Here is an 18,523-nt window from a genome sequence, read left to right as displayed (position 1 = left end):
CAACGGTTCGGTACATACAATTTTATATATTGATAATTATGGCAATTAATCGGTGAATATTTACGAATGGATTTTGGATAATTCGTTCGGTTTGTTTTCGTTCTTCACGTGTTTACGTTTTCACGCGTTTACGCTTGGTCGTGTTTGGGCTATTCGCTATAGCGTAGTAGCAGAGCAGAGTGGGGATAGAGGCGTTCGGTCAGCCAGCGGGAGAGAGGGGAGACGGGCGGACACCGGGCGGAGCTCGAGACAGGGGAGAGGCGCAGGCGCAACATGATTCGCTTCACTCACGTCGCGCTCGGCCCGCTCGGCGCGCACAGGAGGGAGGGGGAGCTCCGTTCCGAGCCCGAGGGCTGGACAGGAGACAGGAGAGAGGCACAACACGTTTCGCTTTTTGCTTCACTCACCGCCCGGCGGGCGTAGGGCGAGGATGGGCGTGGAACGTGAGCGTGCCGTTATCGCTACGCATTGTACATTCCAGTGCATTGAGAAAACGGGGCACGAAATACGACACGTGGAATCCTACTTTATCCCGAATGACTAAAATAATCTTTTTTTACGATTTAATTTTTTTTCAATCAATCGATAAAGAAATAAAATAGAAACCAATAAAAATTGGTAGCGGTCATAATTTTATCAATTATTGTAGCTTTAACATTTATTTCATAATTTTAACAGTAAATTCAATCTCGCTGAAGCAACCGATCGGTCATCTAAATTACAAAATAAAAGAACTTAAGATCGTGCGAATCGATAAAAGACACGAAAACACAACTTAACGAATATTAAAGTTGAAATTTAATAAAAAATAATAATTCGCTCCTTGTCAATATACATTTTTTTTCTTTATTTCTGAGATTCCTTTTTTTGACGCAACTATATAGATAAGCCGATAGGGAAGTCCTCGCACTCGATGTTATTATTATTACAAAATTTGCACATGTATGAGTATTTATAAAATTTTGGTAATTCGTGAAAAATAGTATCGAGGCAAGGGCCAGTAACAGAAAGAGTTTTGTGACGCCTGTAATATAGCTTCGAGAGTCTTGTGTATGCTCGCACGCGCGCGTGTCCGCAAGCGAGCTAAGATGCAAGCATACCCCGAGCAACGCAACGCAAAGCAAAGCACCTAACGCACGGTCCTAAAGCCATGGGGTTGTCGGCAAGCGAAGACGGACAGTCAGTAAATCTACTCCATAGCGGATAGTTTGACACAGTTCCGAGCTCGATACAGTTTCTGTATCACTTTGAAGTCGCGCAGGCAAGATTCCATGCAGATAAGTCGGAGTTGCAAACGCTGCACGCTAAGCAACGCACGCAACGCGTATAACCGCAGCTATGTACAGCATTACGAATAGTTTTTACTAGTCAAATGCTAACAATAGGACGCGAGCAACCGACCACGCGTGCACGCACGCGGGCACACTCGATTCTCTATGAAACGATGGTACAGGTTTTGTCACTACAATTGTTTCTGTTACTCGACATATTGGCTTATCCATTTGCGGCAAAAACGGTTTTCTGGGGAAAAAACCTAGGGAAGAGTAGGTAAAGAAGAGCCCTCCCTGAAAATAGGGATATTTTTTTTCGTTTATGTTAATTTTCGTATTCAATCGGTCGTACAATTAAATAACGAATTTTTTCTCTCGCGTCGGTATAAAGTTAAATTTTTGGTGAATAAAAACCCAAGTTCGTTCTCGAAAAAAAGACCAGCGGAAATATAACTTTGTGATAATGAATCGCGATTTGGTGAAGTTTCTGCGATACGGTGAAGTGATAACAAAAGTTAAAGGTGAAATGATAAATTCCAAACATGGGAGGACCTAAAAAACTTTGGAAGAAAAGTGTGTTGAAAATATGTGGAAAGTTCTTTATGATCGGAACCAAGGAGCAGGATAAGAGAATCGTAGAGGCAGAGGGAAAGCGAAAGGATCGTGGAGGAAGACAGAGAGGGAGAGCAGGATCGTCGAGGAAAACGGAGATCGCAAGGATCGCGGGAGAAAAAGGTAGGAAGAAGATCGAGGCCCGTTCCTGTAACCGTGAGTAACTACCCGTTAGATATAATATTTTTACATATTATTTATTTTCATGATACAGTCGTTGCGATTTATAGATTTACGAATAGAATGTTTTGCAGAGTTGATATATGGTGGTAGTTGTGCAAATTTTCGTTGACATGTTTCTGGTAAAGATGTAAATGTGTCTTTACTCGACTGTCAACAAAGTTGACAATCTCTGTCGTCGTATCTTTTTTCTTCAAGTGCTCATGCAGCACTTCAATATTTGAATTAGCGAGTGATCAGCGCTGCTGACTCCAAAAAATACAACCCGACGCTCTATCTGTATTCTACATATTCATTAATACTTTTAACGAATGATAAAACAGAAAAATATTTTCTATTAGTATCATGCCTCTCTATGAATCTTCGTGTTCAAGCCCAGTGATGCCAATGCAAAATTTCAATGGGGAATATACACGGTGGGTACTATGCGCCATACCCGTTTGTAAGAAATGCAGAACGAATCATTCAACGAAGTGGGGGCATCAGTAGTCCATTATCTGCTCCAACTTGTGGCGCTGATATGGTATTCTAATGCTGGTAATGTAGAAATCTACATCATCGTCAGAAAATACATTGACCGTGTTCCGATGTATTGACTGAGACTGCGAGTATGTGCTCTGGTACAGGGCTTATTACAGTACTCACAGTCAATATCGGAATCATTATCGCCAATAGTGCACTTTGATTACGAAATTCACTTAATCTAAAAATAAATCTTCATTGAAAATAATATTTCAATAAATTTGCTAAAATTCATTAAATAATGTAAACTCACAAAAAAATAAGTGACATCAATTGTTTGAATTTGAAAGAACTGCCACAAAAAACTTTGGGGCAACTTTATTTTTGACCTCGTTGATTCTTCCTAAACTCAAGTCGAAAAAATCAAAAGATATTATACTATAATCACAAACAGGATCACTCGATACGGATGATGCATGGCAAAAGGGCTTAATTTGAAAATATTAATTTCGTAAATCTCCTTGCTCTTCATCGTTATATATCCGTTTCCATGGATAACATTTTGTTTTTTGTTAAAGAACATGCGATGGGTTCGAAATAACAATATCACCAAGTAACGTTGTTTATTGTATTATTATTATTTTCATTTGTTTTCATATTCAAGGTATTTCGAATTGGTTTTACAAGCAATGCTATAATTTAATTATAATTAATAATAAAAAGCGAAGGGAATCAAATCAGACGTTTACACCTCTTTCACATTGTCGCATCATTTTTTTCTTCGCACACCGTTGATTGATTATTTCGCATTCATTTTCATCATTCGTTTTTTTTTTCTCATTTGTTTCATTTTTTCTTCTGTTAAATAATTTGTACTTCTCTTGGCGCGAACCCGCGTCTCGCTTTTTCTCTCTCGCTCTCGCCTTTCTCTCATTTTTCGTCATTTTCGGCTTCTATGAAACCGAAAACCGCACAAAGTATCGCAAACCAACGCCAACATCTACTTTCCTCTTAATTTTACATCTTTTCATTTTCGCGAGGCTCAACTACGTTTCATTGTTTTATTTTCTCGTTTATTTTTTTCTCTGTTTTTCTCTCGTTTTGTAAACTTTTTCACGACGATAATGCTACTCGGGAACGATGCCACCTGTTTCACAGTTTTTATTTTTTACTTTTCAACGATATAGGCCCAGAAACATCAACGAGAGACCCATTACTATCATATAAACAGAGGGAAAGAAACATAACCTCAACAAAATCCACCATCATAACCTCACTATTTTCATTTCAAACTTAATTGGGTCAGGGAGGAGGAAGGATGGACTGAATTAATTAAAAAAAAAAGAAATACAGAAACGGGTCAGATCTCCCGATTGACTAGCGTTCGATGTGCCTGGGTTGTATTGAAATAATAACAAAAAAACGAAACGCGACAAAAATTTACGATTCAAAATGAAAGAAAAGGGAGGAAAGAATCGACGCACACTTGTGGCCCAGGTCGCATCGTTTACGGTGAATAATACAAAATAATTATTATGTATGATATATTCATATACACATGAACATGTATATATGTATACACATACATATGTTCGTTTTTTTTTCTAGCGCTTATAACAAATCTGTATTGTAAATATTAAATTCATAATTAAAGATAATCATTATTACCGATTGTAATTACACACCACTCTTCCTCTATTTCGCTCGTTCCACTTGTTTTTTATTTATTATTATTATTATTTTTTTTTCATTTTTTTTCTTCATTTTTCGTCTCATATTTTGTTTCATTAATAATTACTGGAAATATACAAAATGTGTAGAAAAAGGAAAGTAAAATAATCTATTATATTTTTTTCTCTCATTTGTTTTGTTCTCTTTTTCACCTCGTTTTTTTCGTTTTCTTTCGGATTTCATTTTTTTTGCTTTTTGTTTCGTTATTATTATTATTTTTTTTTAACTTTTTTTTTTTCTTTTCGTTAATATACAATAAACGTATCGTAGTGCGGTAATCTATACACGTGAGTTTATCGCATGTCCCAAGGAGTGATAGAATGATTTTGTTTTTCTTTTGTTTGTTTAATGTTTAATTATATAATAGGCTTATAATCTGCGATTATCTCTCAACAGCACGTAGAAAACACCATGAAAATTCAACCTCTCGCATCGAGTGTTTCATCGTGAAATCCTCGTACACTCGGTGAAGCAAACATTCCGAGGGGAAATTCAAAAATCCGGCTCTACCAAATGATGTTCGTTGATAATTCATAAACCCGGTCAACATCCACACGCACACGCACACGAATTCCTTTTAGGATCTTGGAACATCAATCGCTCAGAGATTTCTTCATTCATTCTTTCCTTCCTCTCATTATTTGTTGCTCGTTCTTTTTCCCTTTTACGCCATGTAAAATACATATTAAGGTATAACAATAAATCAATATGCAAATGGTAGGGAGACTTTTGTCTATTTCTCTCTTTCTTTTTCGCTGCCTTTGTTCGTTTTTCTCTCGCTCCCCATCGCCTTAAATCCTTTTGCATTATCGGTCAATTCTTCAGCCAGAATATTGGATTCACGCACTGTATAAACTGACGCAGTTTTATTCTTTCGACTGCTCTTGATACTATTATGAAATAATTAGATTGCTGACAAGATATGAAAAAATCAAGTTGGTTTTTGGTCGTACTATACAATTCGGCTTTTACAGTGTTTTAAAATATTTCTTATTTCATCGTGCATGGGCGATCCAGTAGAACTCGAGAATCGTCGAATTGTGCTTGTGTTATATGGAATAATTTATTAATCGAAAATTTCATTCGACTGCTCGAAAATCAAAGGAAGGATTGAAACATCGTCGTACCCCCTTCGATTTCGTTTGGGTCTTTGTATAACAAAATCATGAATACAATAATTCGAAGGTACGATTATCCTTTTCGTTTTCATCGCACACGTCTTTTACTTCTCCCATGTTTACAGTTTCGGAAGACATCAAAGCTTCGGGGCAAAGAACGATCATATCGATTTGATCAATGATTCGGATCATCGTCGATCAATCCTCGAAATAACGTTGCAGCCGAGCTCTCGTGCGGAAGAACTTGCGTTCATATTCGTTCATTATTCTCTTGAAAAATGTGATTTTTATATAGTTTGTCAATCAATTTATCGATACGATCAGCGTGGAGCAGGAAAATCGAACAATTCACTCGAGCTATCAACGAGAGATTTACAAATTCATGTCTACTTATACGAATTAAAAAGGGCAGAGTCAATTCGTGCCACGTTCTGAATCTCTGATCCATCAATTTATCACGAAACTTTTATTTCTTCTGTTTTACTTTGCTTTTCCATTTTTTTTTCTTTATTTTTTTTTTTTTTATTCTCATCACTAATTCTCGTGCTCAAATACCGTCTCGACTCGTTCGACTTTCCCACTAATTCCTGGGCGATTTACTTGAAAAAAAATAAAAGCTTTTTCGCTCCCTAACTCTTTCTCTCATACACACTCTCTTCTTCCTTTCTCTCTTTCTCTCACTTGACTATCGCTACAAGAAACTATGCTATCATTATTATTACTATTATTAATGTTATACCGTTTGCTCCTGGTGATTTCTTTACCTTTCCGGCCGTTTTTATTCATAATTCTCCGAGGGCTTGAAAAAAGATTATTTTCGATTTTGAAAAACTTTACATACCAGCTGAATTACATATACGAAACAATTCGTTACGAGCAAAGAAAACGAAGGGCAAAAGGTGACACACCGATAGTCATAAGTTTAACGTATAATACATGTTATATGCATATTTATAATCGTAAAAAATACAATAATTAAGTTATATAAATATCATCACAGAGAATTATGTTTTCTTTTTTTGTTGCTCTCTTTCTCGAGAAGTTTGAGCAGACTTTGCATTTCTTCAATAGATGCAAACATAATTTCATTTTATTCGCAATTCAGAAAGTGTTTTCGTGTTTTTTTTATTGTTTTCAAATGAAGAAAATACGCGCAAAGTCCTCTCACCCTCATCGCTCAATCATTTTTTCTTATCGCCTTTTCCCTTGGCGTTCTCGAAATTTGACGCTCAGCGCAAAATTCAATGGCCTTCGTTAGATTGTATTTTTTGGTTATTTTGTTTAAATAATTTTATTCCGAAATATTACCGAAAGAACGTGAAGTTAGAAATGCTTATCCTTTCTTTACTTTTTTTTATTAAATTTTCGGTCTGAATATTATTTTAATATCGAGCGTGCGATTTGATGATGATTTGAAAAAACGACGACGACAACAATGTTTTTTTAAAAATCACGCGAATCGAGATAAACACTCGGATCACACATCTTCCCATCAATTTTAACACTATTATCTTTACTCTGTTAGCTCGCCGACTCATAGCTTTTTTTCTCTTTATGTTATTTAATAGGACACACGTGCTTCTCCATTTTTTTTTTAATTCATTTTTCTTATACCCTAAAACGTCACTCGCATAGAAAACGACTTATGAGCTTCCATTCTATTATTTATATCTCATATAAACGTTTTACTAGAAAATTCACGATTCGACACTACGTGTCATCGCTTTTCTTCTCTCCTAGTCTTCCTCTCGTTTTTTTTAAAAATGCTTTCTCCCCTTTCGCAATCTCTCGTTCTCTCATTACTCGTTCGATAAAACATTGCTTTTTTCTTCTTCGAATTACATCGGTCAACGAATAAATTGACGATATTGTGAGAAAAATATTCTTTTTCAAACTGAAATGCACAAAGTATTGCGCGAAAACTTTCAAAAAATGTCTCACAACCTCGACAACTTTTCTTCTCAATTTTCCTGCCACTTCTTCTTTCTCTTGTCTTTTTTTTTTCAATTTATTTTTTTTTGTTTTTTTTTTCCATACAAACACCTACACATTCATCGTGTTTCAAATGGCAGTCTGTTCTTCTGTGTGTTGTGGCGGTTTTGCATTTGTTTTTATTCATTTGTTTACCGTTTAATAATTCTTCACTCAACGATGCAAACGCGAATCGTTTTTAAGGAACTTTTTTCAAACAATAAATGTTTATTGATAATCGCGTGCGTTTGAGCTCTCGAAGCGAAATTCATTTTTTGACATTTTGTCGTTGTGATTGTTAGTTTCTCTTTTAACTACCGCGGGGAAACTTTTCCCAATGGAAATTATTTTGAAAAGAAAAAAAACACAATTTTGCTCTCCGTCCATTACGATTGTTTATAATTTTCTTATGATCCGGTAATTCTAGATAATTGGCGAAACAATGAATAAATGTTGGTCGAAGGTCTATCGCGCCCAAATAGTTTCGAAAACTAAAAAAAAATCGCTAAGCTCGCATAATATATGGATATCGAAAAAGTCAGGTCTTTACTTTTTTGTTTTTCTTTTCACGTACACTCGATAATGGATGTAAATTCGTGAAACTAATTTATATGTTAAATTAATTGAGATGACGAGGTGCGGTCTCGGCCGAGCGTGAACAAAGTTGGATGCCAAAACCAGTTAAACGATGAAGGAGGCAATGTAATAAAAAACGAGAAAGATTCTTTTGGGTTCTAAGAGTTAATAATCGTTATTCATAGTGATACATCCTCTTTTCCTTTTTTTTTTTAATTTTTAAAAAATAATGTGCTATCTGTACAGTTGCGTCTAACAATCTTAGAATTTTGTGAAATTTATTCGCGTTTCCAATTCGATTAAAAAGATTAAAAAAAAAAAAAAAAAAAAAAAACGGTTCAATCGCGATAAAATCTTGTAGCTGTAATCACCGAATGTAATTTCAACTCGTAAAATATTAGTCTAATCGAGACTCGATTGTGAAAAATGAAGTTTTATGGTGTAATATCAGACTACAGATTTGCTGGTGCTGTGAAGAAATTATTCTTCATTCATTTCGGGCGTCGCGATTATGACTAAATTACGAGATGAATAACCGACACGGATAAAATTGCAACTCTTTCTATACTTGAATGATGTCTCATTGTTTTCAGTTATCAAGAATCAGAGAAAATGTTTATTTTAAGAATTTCAATGCATTTACTTTGCAAAAAATCTTTCTCACTGCGCTTTGTTACATTAGAATTTATACATGTACTTATTAAATGTGTATAATATGCTATTTATTTTTTTCTTTCGCACATGTCTCAAAGTGTTCTCACACGCCCTAGATCTTATAAACGCTACTCAGTTCTGTTACCGATCCGTATGCCGGAACTCGCCTTTGCCTATAACTCTTTCTTACGCTTTCACCAAATTTTTCAATCTTGTTTCGCATTTGTTTCGTTTTCAAATTCTTTTTATTTTTTTTCGCGTTTCATTTCTGACACGTGGCTTGTTTGTTCTCACAATTTGTTTTATTCCTAGCTCAATCGCTCTTTCGATTGATCGACTGCACTCGCTAATTTCTACTCTGAAACAGTTCACTCACAGCTACAAACATTTTTAGGGTTTTCATTTCTCATTCATTTTATGATTATAAGAGGACCGAGCGCAAAGTGACATTCAAATTTTTCACTCTCGATCTCAATTTCTTCCTCCCTTCTCTTTCCTCTATGCGATGAACGAATTTAGGAATTTCAACGATTGGTTTTATTGTTTGTTCTTTTATTATTTCGGTGGCAAAAATCATCTTCGAACGAAGAAAAAATGTTCCTTTCCACATGGATTTGTGTTGTATGATTTATTATTAACAAATGTCGCTCGACCGTCACGAGTTTATTTAGAAAAATCGAAGGATTACATTTTTCGTTCCTGCCACTTTTGGTCGCATTCAATTTCGCTCTTTCAGCCGCTACCTTATCGTCGATTGACGTTTACGCACTTTTTGTTTTGTCGTACGGTTGTTCGATCGTTAACCCACAAGATTATGGCTCGTTTACAAAAGTCGAATCGAATCTCTTTTTCCCTGGCTTTTCGTTTCCTTATTAACCTTCGAATCGTATGAATTCTCAGATACAAATGATTTTTTTCTCGTTTTCCCTCAATTTGTTTTCAGTTTACACCGAAAATCGTCTTGGCGATCGAAAAAATGTTACAATAGCTTTTCACATTTTATTAAAAAATCACTTGCCCTGAGACAACTGAGAGAGCTTGCATTCAGACATAGCCTATTCTTTTTGTCTTTTTAACGATGACACTTTTCAACATATAGATTTGGTAGCACACAAAATGTATTTACGATTAAAACGCATCGCCGAACAAATCTTTTCTCTACACATTGTTTCTCGCTACAAATAAAATCTGTTTTTATTTTTCGAAATAAATAACTTAACATTGGGTAGTAGAAAAAAGAATAATTCAGTGTTTCTTGGGCCTCGCAAACTAATTTTTTTTCACAGAATGCGGAAACGCCTGGACGTTTGCGATTCGATGATAAGTTTCCTGATAAAATTTTTCATTCATTCATACGATTTGAAATCGAGGCCACTCGATTAACATTAAATTGACGATTTTATATTTTTCTGTATCATTTTTGGCTTCAGCGAGCGATCTTTCTCGTAATTAAAAAAAAAAATGATCACGCGTTTTTATTTGATCTCAATCGCAAATATCGTTATAACGTATCAATCCAAAATTTGGAAATTTGCTTTTTTTATATCCTCTTCATCGCTTCTTAGTTTTTTATTTACATTTTTCGTATACATTTGTATGGGGAGACCGCAACTTGTGCTTACATGCCGAAGTATACGAAAGGGAAAGCAGTTTGAATATTTTTCAAGAATTATCGAGAACGAACGTTGAGTGTAAAACAAAATTCAGCAATGTTAGAGTCACAAGTCTTCGGAACGGTTGTACAATAATAACGAAAAAAAAAAAAATGTCAATGTAATAGGCCGTTTACAATATTAAAAAAAAACTTTATAATTACCAAAATAAAGTGATTTTGGTAGCACGATAAGCAAAAAATATTGATACGAAAAATTCTACGTTATTTCGTTTAAATTTGACAATCTCCACTGTTTAAAAAAAACAAATCGTTTTTGTTCATTTTAAGTTATATTTCTTCTTTATCCTATTTTCATGGCTTTCTCTCTCGTACGTTGCTCAGCCGTTTACGAGCACAAACCGCGACCTCTCGTACTCGTGTTTGTGTCGCGCGAGAATTTTTGCGACACCAATTCTACAACAATATTCTCTCAGTGACTTCTTTAATTATACGGTGTTACGTGGGTCATTAAATCTTACGGGTCCGTACTTATAGTCCTAGCATTCGTTTGTATTATTTCTTCCTTTCTTGTCATTTATCATTTGCGTGATGGCTGCAATAATGATTTTGTAACATTGCTTCGAAGCAAAAATTTTAACAAATCGTAAGGAGCGATTTGAAAAAAAATTTGGTCTCACCAATTAAAGGACTTTATCATGTGCTGTTATTTTTCAAATTCGACCGTATCGAATTGTCTATTCTCAAGAGGCCCAAATTTTCGTACTTATCAACTCCAAAGAATACTTTAAAGAATTCACAATGTTACTACGAACTACACCAGCCTCTGCATACATTGAGTGAAACGAATCATTTTGCGTGTTTATAAAAAAAATGAATTATTACAGATGACTATGAATCCTTGAAAAGCAAATGCACATTTTTTACAATAAAATCAATGTTTTGAAATACTCTCAAAGATACAAACATGGAGAATAAATTTTCATTAAAAAAATCCCCAAAAATTAATTTCGTTTTAATATTAAATATCAATCTACTGTACATCGTATGCAGACACCCAAGATGCAGCCAATGAACGAGAAAGTTCATTTTCACGCCAATAAACGTTACGACAATGTAAGGAAACCGCACGTTGTTGTTGTGTGTAAATCTTTTTCACAGTATCTATCTCACTTCATCGCAATATACAATATAGTAGAAACTAACGCTCGAATTCCAAACTGTCGTCAATTTATTTTCAAAATTTATCTGAAAAATTTACGCATCATTCGAAACATTCTATTCTCTCTCTATCTTTCTCTTTCTCATTCGAACTCACACGCTCAGGATACTTAAAAAATAGTATTTTTCCTGTTACACCGATCGATTATTCTACATTCTTAATTTATCGGATTGATAAATATATATATATGTATACATATTCGAGGTACATATACATATATATATACACACACAAGTGTTTATATATTTATATATATCAATATGTATTCGTTCGTTTTCTTCATATGCAACGAACAAGCTTCGCCGTTGTAAAAAAAAATCTGTGAATAATTTTATCAGTAATATTTCATCATTATTAATTAAAAATAATAGTAGTGCTAATGATAATAATAATAATAATAATAAATGATAATAATAAAAATAATAAATTGCAAACAGACAAGTGGCTGAAATTAGTGTCCATATCAATCGGGTTCATGGATTATCAGTAATTCGTCGTTCGTCTTTTGTGAAAAAATTTTCGAAAGCCATTAAAGACGCGGACGAAAAATAAAGTTTTTTTTCATATATCGGGTCGGCCTATCTTCCAGTTTCATCGATCGCTGGCGATAACCTCTTTCATTTCCTCTATCGATTCGAACGCCTTTTCTTTATTCCTCCTGACTCCTTAACAGATTGCAAATTAATGAAAAATAAACGAAAAAAAAGCAAATGTAGGAAAAACGACAAGGATTTCGAGGCAAAAGAAGGCGTCCGATCCAACGTCGTTTCACACCGACTGATCGTGCAACCGTTCACCACAAACACTCAACTACGTCTAGGAAGGAACAAAAGTCTCGATACTCGATATTTGGCACAGATTAAACGAAAAAAAAACGGCTCGAACTGGAGGAGAAAAGATCGAATTGCTTCGAGAGAAAAAGAGAGAGAGAGAGAGAGACAAAGAGAGGGGAGAGAAGTAGAGACACAAAGAGAATGAAAAGGAAAGGAAAACTGCGGAGGGAACTGGACGGGCGGAACCATCGCCTCTAGTGCTATCGGATTTTTTGAACAAAAATAATAAAAGAAAACTTGTCGCGAATGAATTCGCTTCATTAATGTGTGTCAAATATTAAGCATTTATTATATTTTGATTTTTCGTTTTTTTCTGTTTTTTTTTTGCTTTTTTTCGCCGCAACATCGAACAATGATACGGCGGACATTGAGAAACTTACAAGACATTTTCTCATTTCTCGTCGTCAATTTTTTTTGTAACAATTGGTAAAAAAATTGGGGGAGGAGTCTCGGGAGGGGCGAGGGCTAAACAAAAACGTACTATATTAATAAGGTGGAAGAAAAAATAATAATAAAAAAAAAATCGTAATAATATTGTATAATACATCGCGCGCTTTCGTACGTGCGAACCTTAACTGCTGAGAATATTTCTTTTTAATAGTAGGGAAACTTGATTCAAATGAAATTTTTTTTCCTCCCTTTCTCTATCTCTCCCTCCTTTTTAATATTAAACACGTTAGAGGCAAACGCTGCAAAACTATATCAACTCATTTTTTCACTCGAGACAATCGAGACCGTTACGCACGAGTGATAAAAGAAAAACAAAAACGTTCGTATAAGTTTTTACCAGTGAAAAATCAACTGCGATTCGAATCATTTGACTCCATTTTTTTTTCCTTTTCCAAAACAATTGTTACGGACTGCCAGTCCCCGCAACACCTCCACTGAAGTTTCAATGCATTATCGTTTCTTTCTTCGATCGTGGGCGTTTTCGTGCCCCCTGAACGTTCGTCTTCGAGTCTCGCGATACAAAATAAAAAAAAAAAGTAAAAAAGACAGAGAAAGAGCAAAGGGGCGTAGGAGAAAGAGAAAAATGAGCGCTAATGAACGGCGAATATTTCGATCTCTACATACAACATGTTTATATGTAAACGACGCTTCTAGTCGGTTTCTCTCTTTCTCATGAGCAGGAGGAAAAAAACAAATCAAATGAAAATAATATATTTACCGGGATCGTATAATATAAGTGCACATAATAATAGTTTTGTCAAAGCTTATGTGTTTTTTTTTCTTCTCCATTTCCATTATCATCATCTCCTTAAACTTCGATATAATGTTTTATGACGTTGTGATCTTGATGACTCGAGATCATTGAGAGGAGAGCGATCACGAGTGTTTAACGACGATAACACCAGGACGTTGTTGGGTCTGTTGTTGCGTGTGAAATTGAAGAAGATTATTGACCTCGGCATGCCGTAGCCGTTGCTTCGTCGTTGTTATTGTACCGGTTGTTGTTATCGATTGATTCGACGTTGTCGTCGTTGCCGCAGCACCGACGATCGCTTGTTTGTTCGTTAGGGCAAGTGGCACGTCCTGTGCCGGCTCGTCACTGAATAAATGATCCCCTTCGAGATGTCGTATCGCTTCGACAATCGTCTCAAGATTTTGCCTCGATGTGTTTGCCAGATAAAGCCTTGCCTGTGGCGTTCCATCGTCGAGAGAATTCGCTGGGGAGGGCAATCTATGTCCGAACAACAAAAAATAACATTTTCAATGAGAATAAAACTTGATTTCAGCACGATTACCAAATAGATTTATTTACAAATTTTGATTATTGTTGCACTGACATTTGGCAGATAATTCACTGATTTCATGTTGATCGCCATAGGCTCGGAGAATCAGCAGGAAACGTTGAAGAAATTGAATGAATAAAAAATGTTGGAAGAACGTACCTTTCGACCTCGACCTTGGGTTCAGCCTTGATCGCTGCTTCGAGAACACTCGGTAATCTCTGTGGCTCAGCTGGCGGTGAAAACGGTCTTGTTGGGCTCGCTGTAATGAACTGCGTCGAGGAGGTCGTACTTTTAAACTCTCCTTTGAATTCAGGAGTCGTTGTGGTCGCATATGCGACTCTCGACGGTGAGAACGAACCGACAGAATTCGTTTCCTCGATCGCACTTCCGAATACTTGATTCGCCGAGAATGCAACCAATTTTGGGCTCTCGGGGGCAGTCTCTTCTTCTTTAAGATCCTCGCTTACGATCTCAGCTGTTTGGGGCGAGAGCGGTGGCGAACATGGCTCCGGATTTGACGTTTCTACCGTCTGTGTTGAACCCACCGGCGGCAGACTCACTACCGATACTACTTGGAGCGCTGCTACTGCTTCTTCGGTCTCCTGAGCCATCACGTTGTCCGTGTGCTCAATCACCTGTTACAACAATCGTTTACTATCGTTATCTCAAACTAAACGATCTTTACAATTGAAATAATATAAATAAAATTGCGGCCAGAGCCGGACGAAAATTTTGGCAGTTCTTTGATGCACCGGTTGCTGACAATATTTCGTTTCAATTGAGCTACGCATGATTTCATTGACATACGTTGAATGCGATCGTACCTCGTGCGGTTGATAAGCAATGAGCTGATTGTCCCGAAATCTTTCCGGATACAATTGTGTCTGTATAGCTCTCATCTGTTTCTCGACGAGAAGCCTCTGCTGACGTTCCCTCTCCAACTGTCGCCTGAGCTCGGCAACGTCGCTGGTGCTCGTACCGTTGTTGTTGCTAATTGCAGCGTGTCCCTCCGTCGAGACTGTGATTACGGACATCGGCTCTGGGGACATGCTGCCAAGACCCTCGTCGCCGCTCTCGTTAACGTGCATCGGCAAACTCACCACAACTCCTGTCCGACCGAAAAAAAAAAAAAAAAAAACAAACAATTTTCTCGAGATTAATTATATAACGGAAATTTACATAATCGTGATAATCGATCTGTACCTTCGTAACTTTTGTTTCGAACAATTTCGCAAAATATGGAGAATGAAAACGAATGCAATTTTATGAGACCAAAATATTGTTTTTCACGTCTTCGGGATGTGAGATTTTGCGAGAACGCGTCGAAAAAAGGATTTTTTTTTTAGGAAAAATCAATTGTTGGATGCGAAAAAAAGTATTGTTCGGATAAAAAATACTTGAATAAGTAAAATTACGGAATTGAGGCTCTGAAATTTCTCGTATCGAAGGAATCTTTGAGCTGAAAAAAACGACGGTGGTGTTCCGCTAACTGAGCTCGAGCGTAAAATAATAAAAGTTATTGTCTTCTTTTCCTTCTCGTTCTCTCGGCAATTTAGGAAGAACTCGTACTTTTGTTTTTTTACTACCCAACTGGCAACGAACGAAATACGAGTATTTTCTCTCTCTCGCGCGCGCGCGCGCGCGCTGCGCATACGCATCTTTGGAATTGCCAAAGGGGTTGAGGCACGAGAACGATATAATTACGTAATTACGAGGATAATTCAAAAAGGAAAGAACGTACGAAGATGCACTTTTTGTCGAGCGAGTTTATGAACTCTCCGCCGGTTTCATCAATCGATTCTGCTCAATGCACTGCGCGCAAAAGTGCATAACAAAATAAAATGCTTCATATACGGTTACCGAATTGCCAGCACGAATAATTGCCGCTGGCTCTGTTGCACTCCGTGCACTTTACTTTCTTATTCATTTCGGAGCGTTCTTCCATTTATTTTTATTTTTATTTTTATTCTTATTTTTTTTTTCATCTTTCGAAAGGAAGAACATCGCGTGTTGAATCCCCGGCGGCAGAGCGAGAAGTCACCAATTATAGCCGACGAGAAAACGAACCTTCTATCATTGTTTTCTCTTCGTACAAATACTAATAAAAATATGAGCCCCTTCACGGCTAGGGTCCCGAAAAACCGCGAATTTTTTCCCGTCCCTTGGAGCTCTTTCTTCCGAGACTGTGAAACTCGAAATTCGAGTATTAAACAAAACGTAGAAATTAAGCGTGAAAATCTTAGTAATTCGAGTGAAAAAATCTCCCGGCTTCGTTCCATCGAACAGAACTCACCCTGAGTTTCAGCCTTGCGTTTCTTGATCGGTACGTCGCCTCCTTCGTGTTGATTGACCAGTCTCTTGAGCTGGCAGTTTTGTGACAAAAGTTGAGTCTTTTCTTGCTCCAACTGATAAATGTATTCGGCCGTTTGTTGGAGTATTGCAGCCTGTGAACAAAATCAAAGAAAAATTCAATTACGAGAGCGCGATAGAATCGAAAGATAAAATCTTGGCAAAAATATATTTTTTCTCCCAAAACGAAAATAAAAAAAATTTTATTGCGACGCAAAAGAACAAGTGGTTCAATCGAAGTGCCCAATTTTATGATCAATAAGTATTATCGCCAATCGTCGACGTGCTTTTCTAGCGATAAAAATAATCGGATAATAAAATATTAAGCACTGCATCAGAGTAGAAGAGTCATCCGATTTTCCGTGTTTTTCCAACGCTCTTCTTCCCTTTCTCCATCTTTGGTGAACTGTCCGAGGGTCGTACACGTCGTGCATTATCATCTGAGTTTGTAAACACGAGGTCACAGACGACACCTATACGCTTATATGTACAACCGACGACGGAGGAAGAGCAACTTCCTGTTTACATGGACGAGGAGCTAACCCGGTTATGCGAGCACCCTTTTCGGCCTGGATCAGTTCCGAGGGTTGTTTACTAATCATAATAGACCGGGGATATAGTAGAGAGTGGCTATATCAAATGCAAACAGGGGAGACTTCGATTATGGCAATATTCTGGTCATTGTTTGCCGGGAATATGGATCGAAAAATCGTCAGCGTTGCAATCGCAAAGTCATGAAAAATCGTCGAACCAAACTCGACGAAAAATCTAAAAGAATTATTTGCAATAATTTCGTTGATAAAATCGAAATATTATGATTGTTTTTCCATCACCCCAATTAACGTAGAATTTGATGGAATTTCTCTCAGCCTCGATCGTTTGAAAAACTTGATCTCGCAACGTTGCGCGATGCAACTGATGACTGAGCATCAGAATTCGGTCGGATCTGATGCTCCAAGTTAGGCGAGAGGTGGCTTCAAATATTTTGTCAACTTTCCACACTGGTGCAAATTTGCACTTGGACTTTTAAAGCTTTTCGTTTCATCCATTAATGTGTCAAATTAATCTTACAACGCGACTTTTTAGGGCTAACAATTCCTCAGTAATCGATTAAAATCAGTCAAAAAATTGACGAATCAAGTTTTATTATGTAGAAAAATTAGCAAATTCAAGGGATTTTGAAAACCTGCTTTTCCGTCATTTCCGTAGGTGCAGATTTGCACCATTGTGGTGTCAAAATTCCTCAGATGCGATGAAACAACGAAGGAATATTTCCCCTAAACATCCAGGAGCAGCGAAAAGATCTGCGCGATCTTGAACACGAGAATATTTGATTGGAGGTTGAAGGATCCGCGAGAGACGTCAAAGTACACGTACACGAGGAGCGAGTGCACATACTCGGGCTATAAATACACGTGTACGTCTGTGTCTGTTTATACTGCGAAGGTACATAAGGAGGGCGAGTACTGTGCGGGCTTTTATATGAAAGCGTGTATCGAGTATCGTGCGTAAAACTTGGCAGGACGTAGTAAACAAGTATGACCTCGAGGCCCAGCAGGGAGAAGGGGGGGAGGGGCGGCAGTGGATGGGAAACAAAAGGGTTAATTGATACGCGAGTGTATCCCAATCCAGGGGCATGCCTGCGGGGGAAGGGAGGAGCGAATGGACCAGTAAGTGCGTGCGAGGGGGAGAGAGAAGGATTGATATTCCGGTATTACTGTGTTCTCGTTTTACTGCTGTTGTGTTGATGCTGACGCGATGCTATTGAAGGGAGAGAAAGAGAGGACAGGGGGCGATTGGCGAGGCCATAGACGCGGTTTGCACCTGCCGAAGCCAGCAGGGGAGAGAGAGACAGGTGGCCAACGAACGGGCCAGATGCCCCCCATCTCTTCAGCGTTTGCTTCCTCTCTGGTGACTTCTTTCCTCCTCTCCCTTTCTCCATTTACTTTTTTTCTCTTCCTTCCCTTCCGAGCGAGCCACGCAGCATCGGGAAAAAATAAAACGAGCAAATTTCTCCCTCGCCTCTTCCTCACGGTATACCCAACCTTCGACATCTGCTGGAACCCTCCGCGGTGGCTGAGAAACGAAAGAAAAATTGTCCCGAGTGAAAATTTCCGCGGTGCCTTTCCCAACTGCTCTTGAGAAAGCTGCTCAGAAATGAAATATTTCGCTCGCAATTGCTCATCCACGCGATGGGGC

The 18,523-nt window shown here is 37.4% G+C and overlaps 1 protein-coding gene across 1 annotated transcript in view; it reads right to left on the bottom strand.

The window, feature by feature from the left end:
* Positions 1-9,223: 9,223 nt before the first annotated feature.
* Positions 9,224-18,523, bottom strand: part of crp (cropped) — a 142,302-nt gene continuing 133,002 nt past the window's right edge. Inside the window, exons 3-6 of the mRNA XM_043420885.1 lie at positions 16,269-16,419; positions 14,800-15,083; positions 14,135-14,610; positions 9,224-13,923 (exon numbers count right to left, since the gene is read on the bottom strand). Of these exons, the coding sequence (XP_043276820.1) occupies positions 13,569-13,923; positions 14,135-14,610; positions 14,800-15,083; positions 16,269-16,419 (1,266 nt within the window). The 3' untranslated portion in view covers positions 9,224-13,568. The remainder of the gene's footprint in view (positions 13,924-14,134; positions 14,611-14,799; positions 15,084-16,268; positions 16,420-18,523) is intronic.

The sequence above is a fragment of the Venturia canescens genome, chromosome 6 (genome assembly GCF_019457755.1).
Source record: "Venturia canescens isolate UGA chromosome 6, ASM1945775v1, whole genome shotgun sequence".
NCBI lineage: Eukaryota > Metazoa > Arthropoda > Insecta > Hymenoptera > Ichneumonidae > Venturia > Venturia canescens.
The sequence above is the reverse complement of the archived record's forward strand: the minus strand, read 5'-3'. Positions and strand labels throughout refer to the sequence as shown.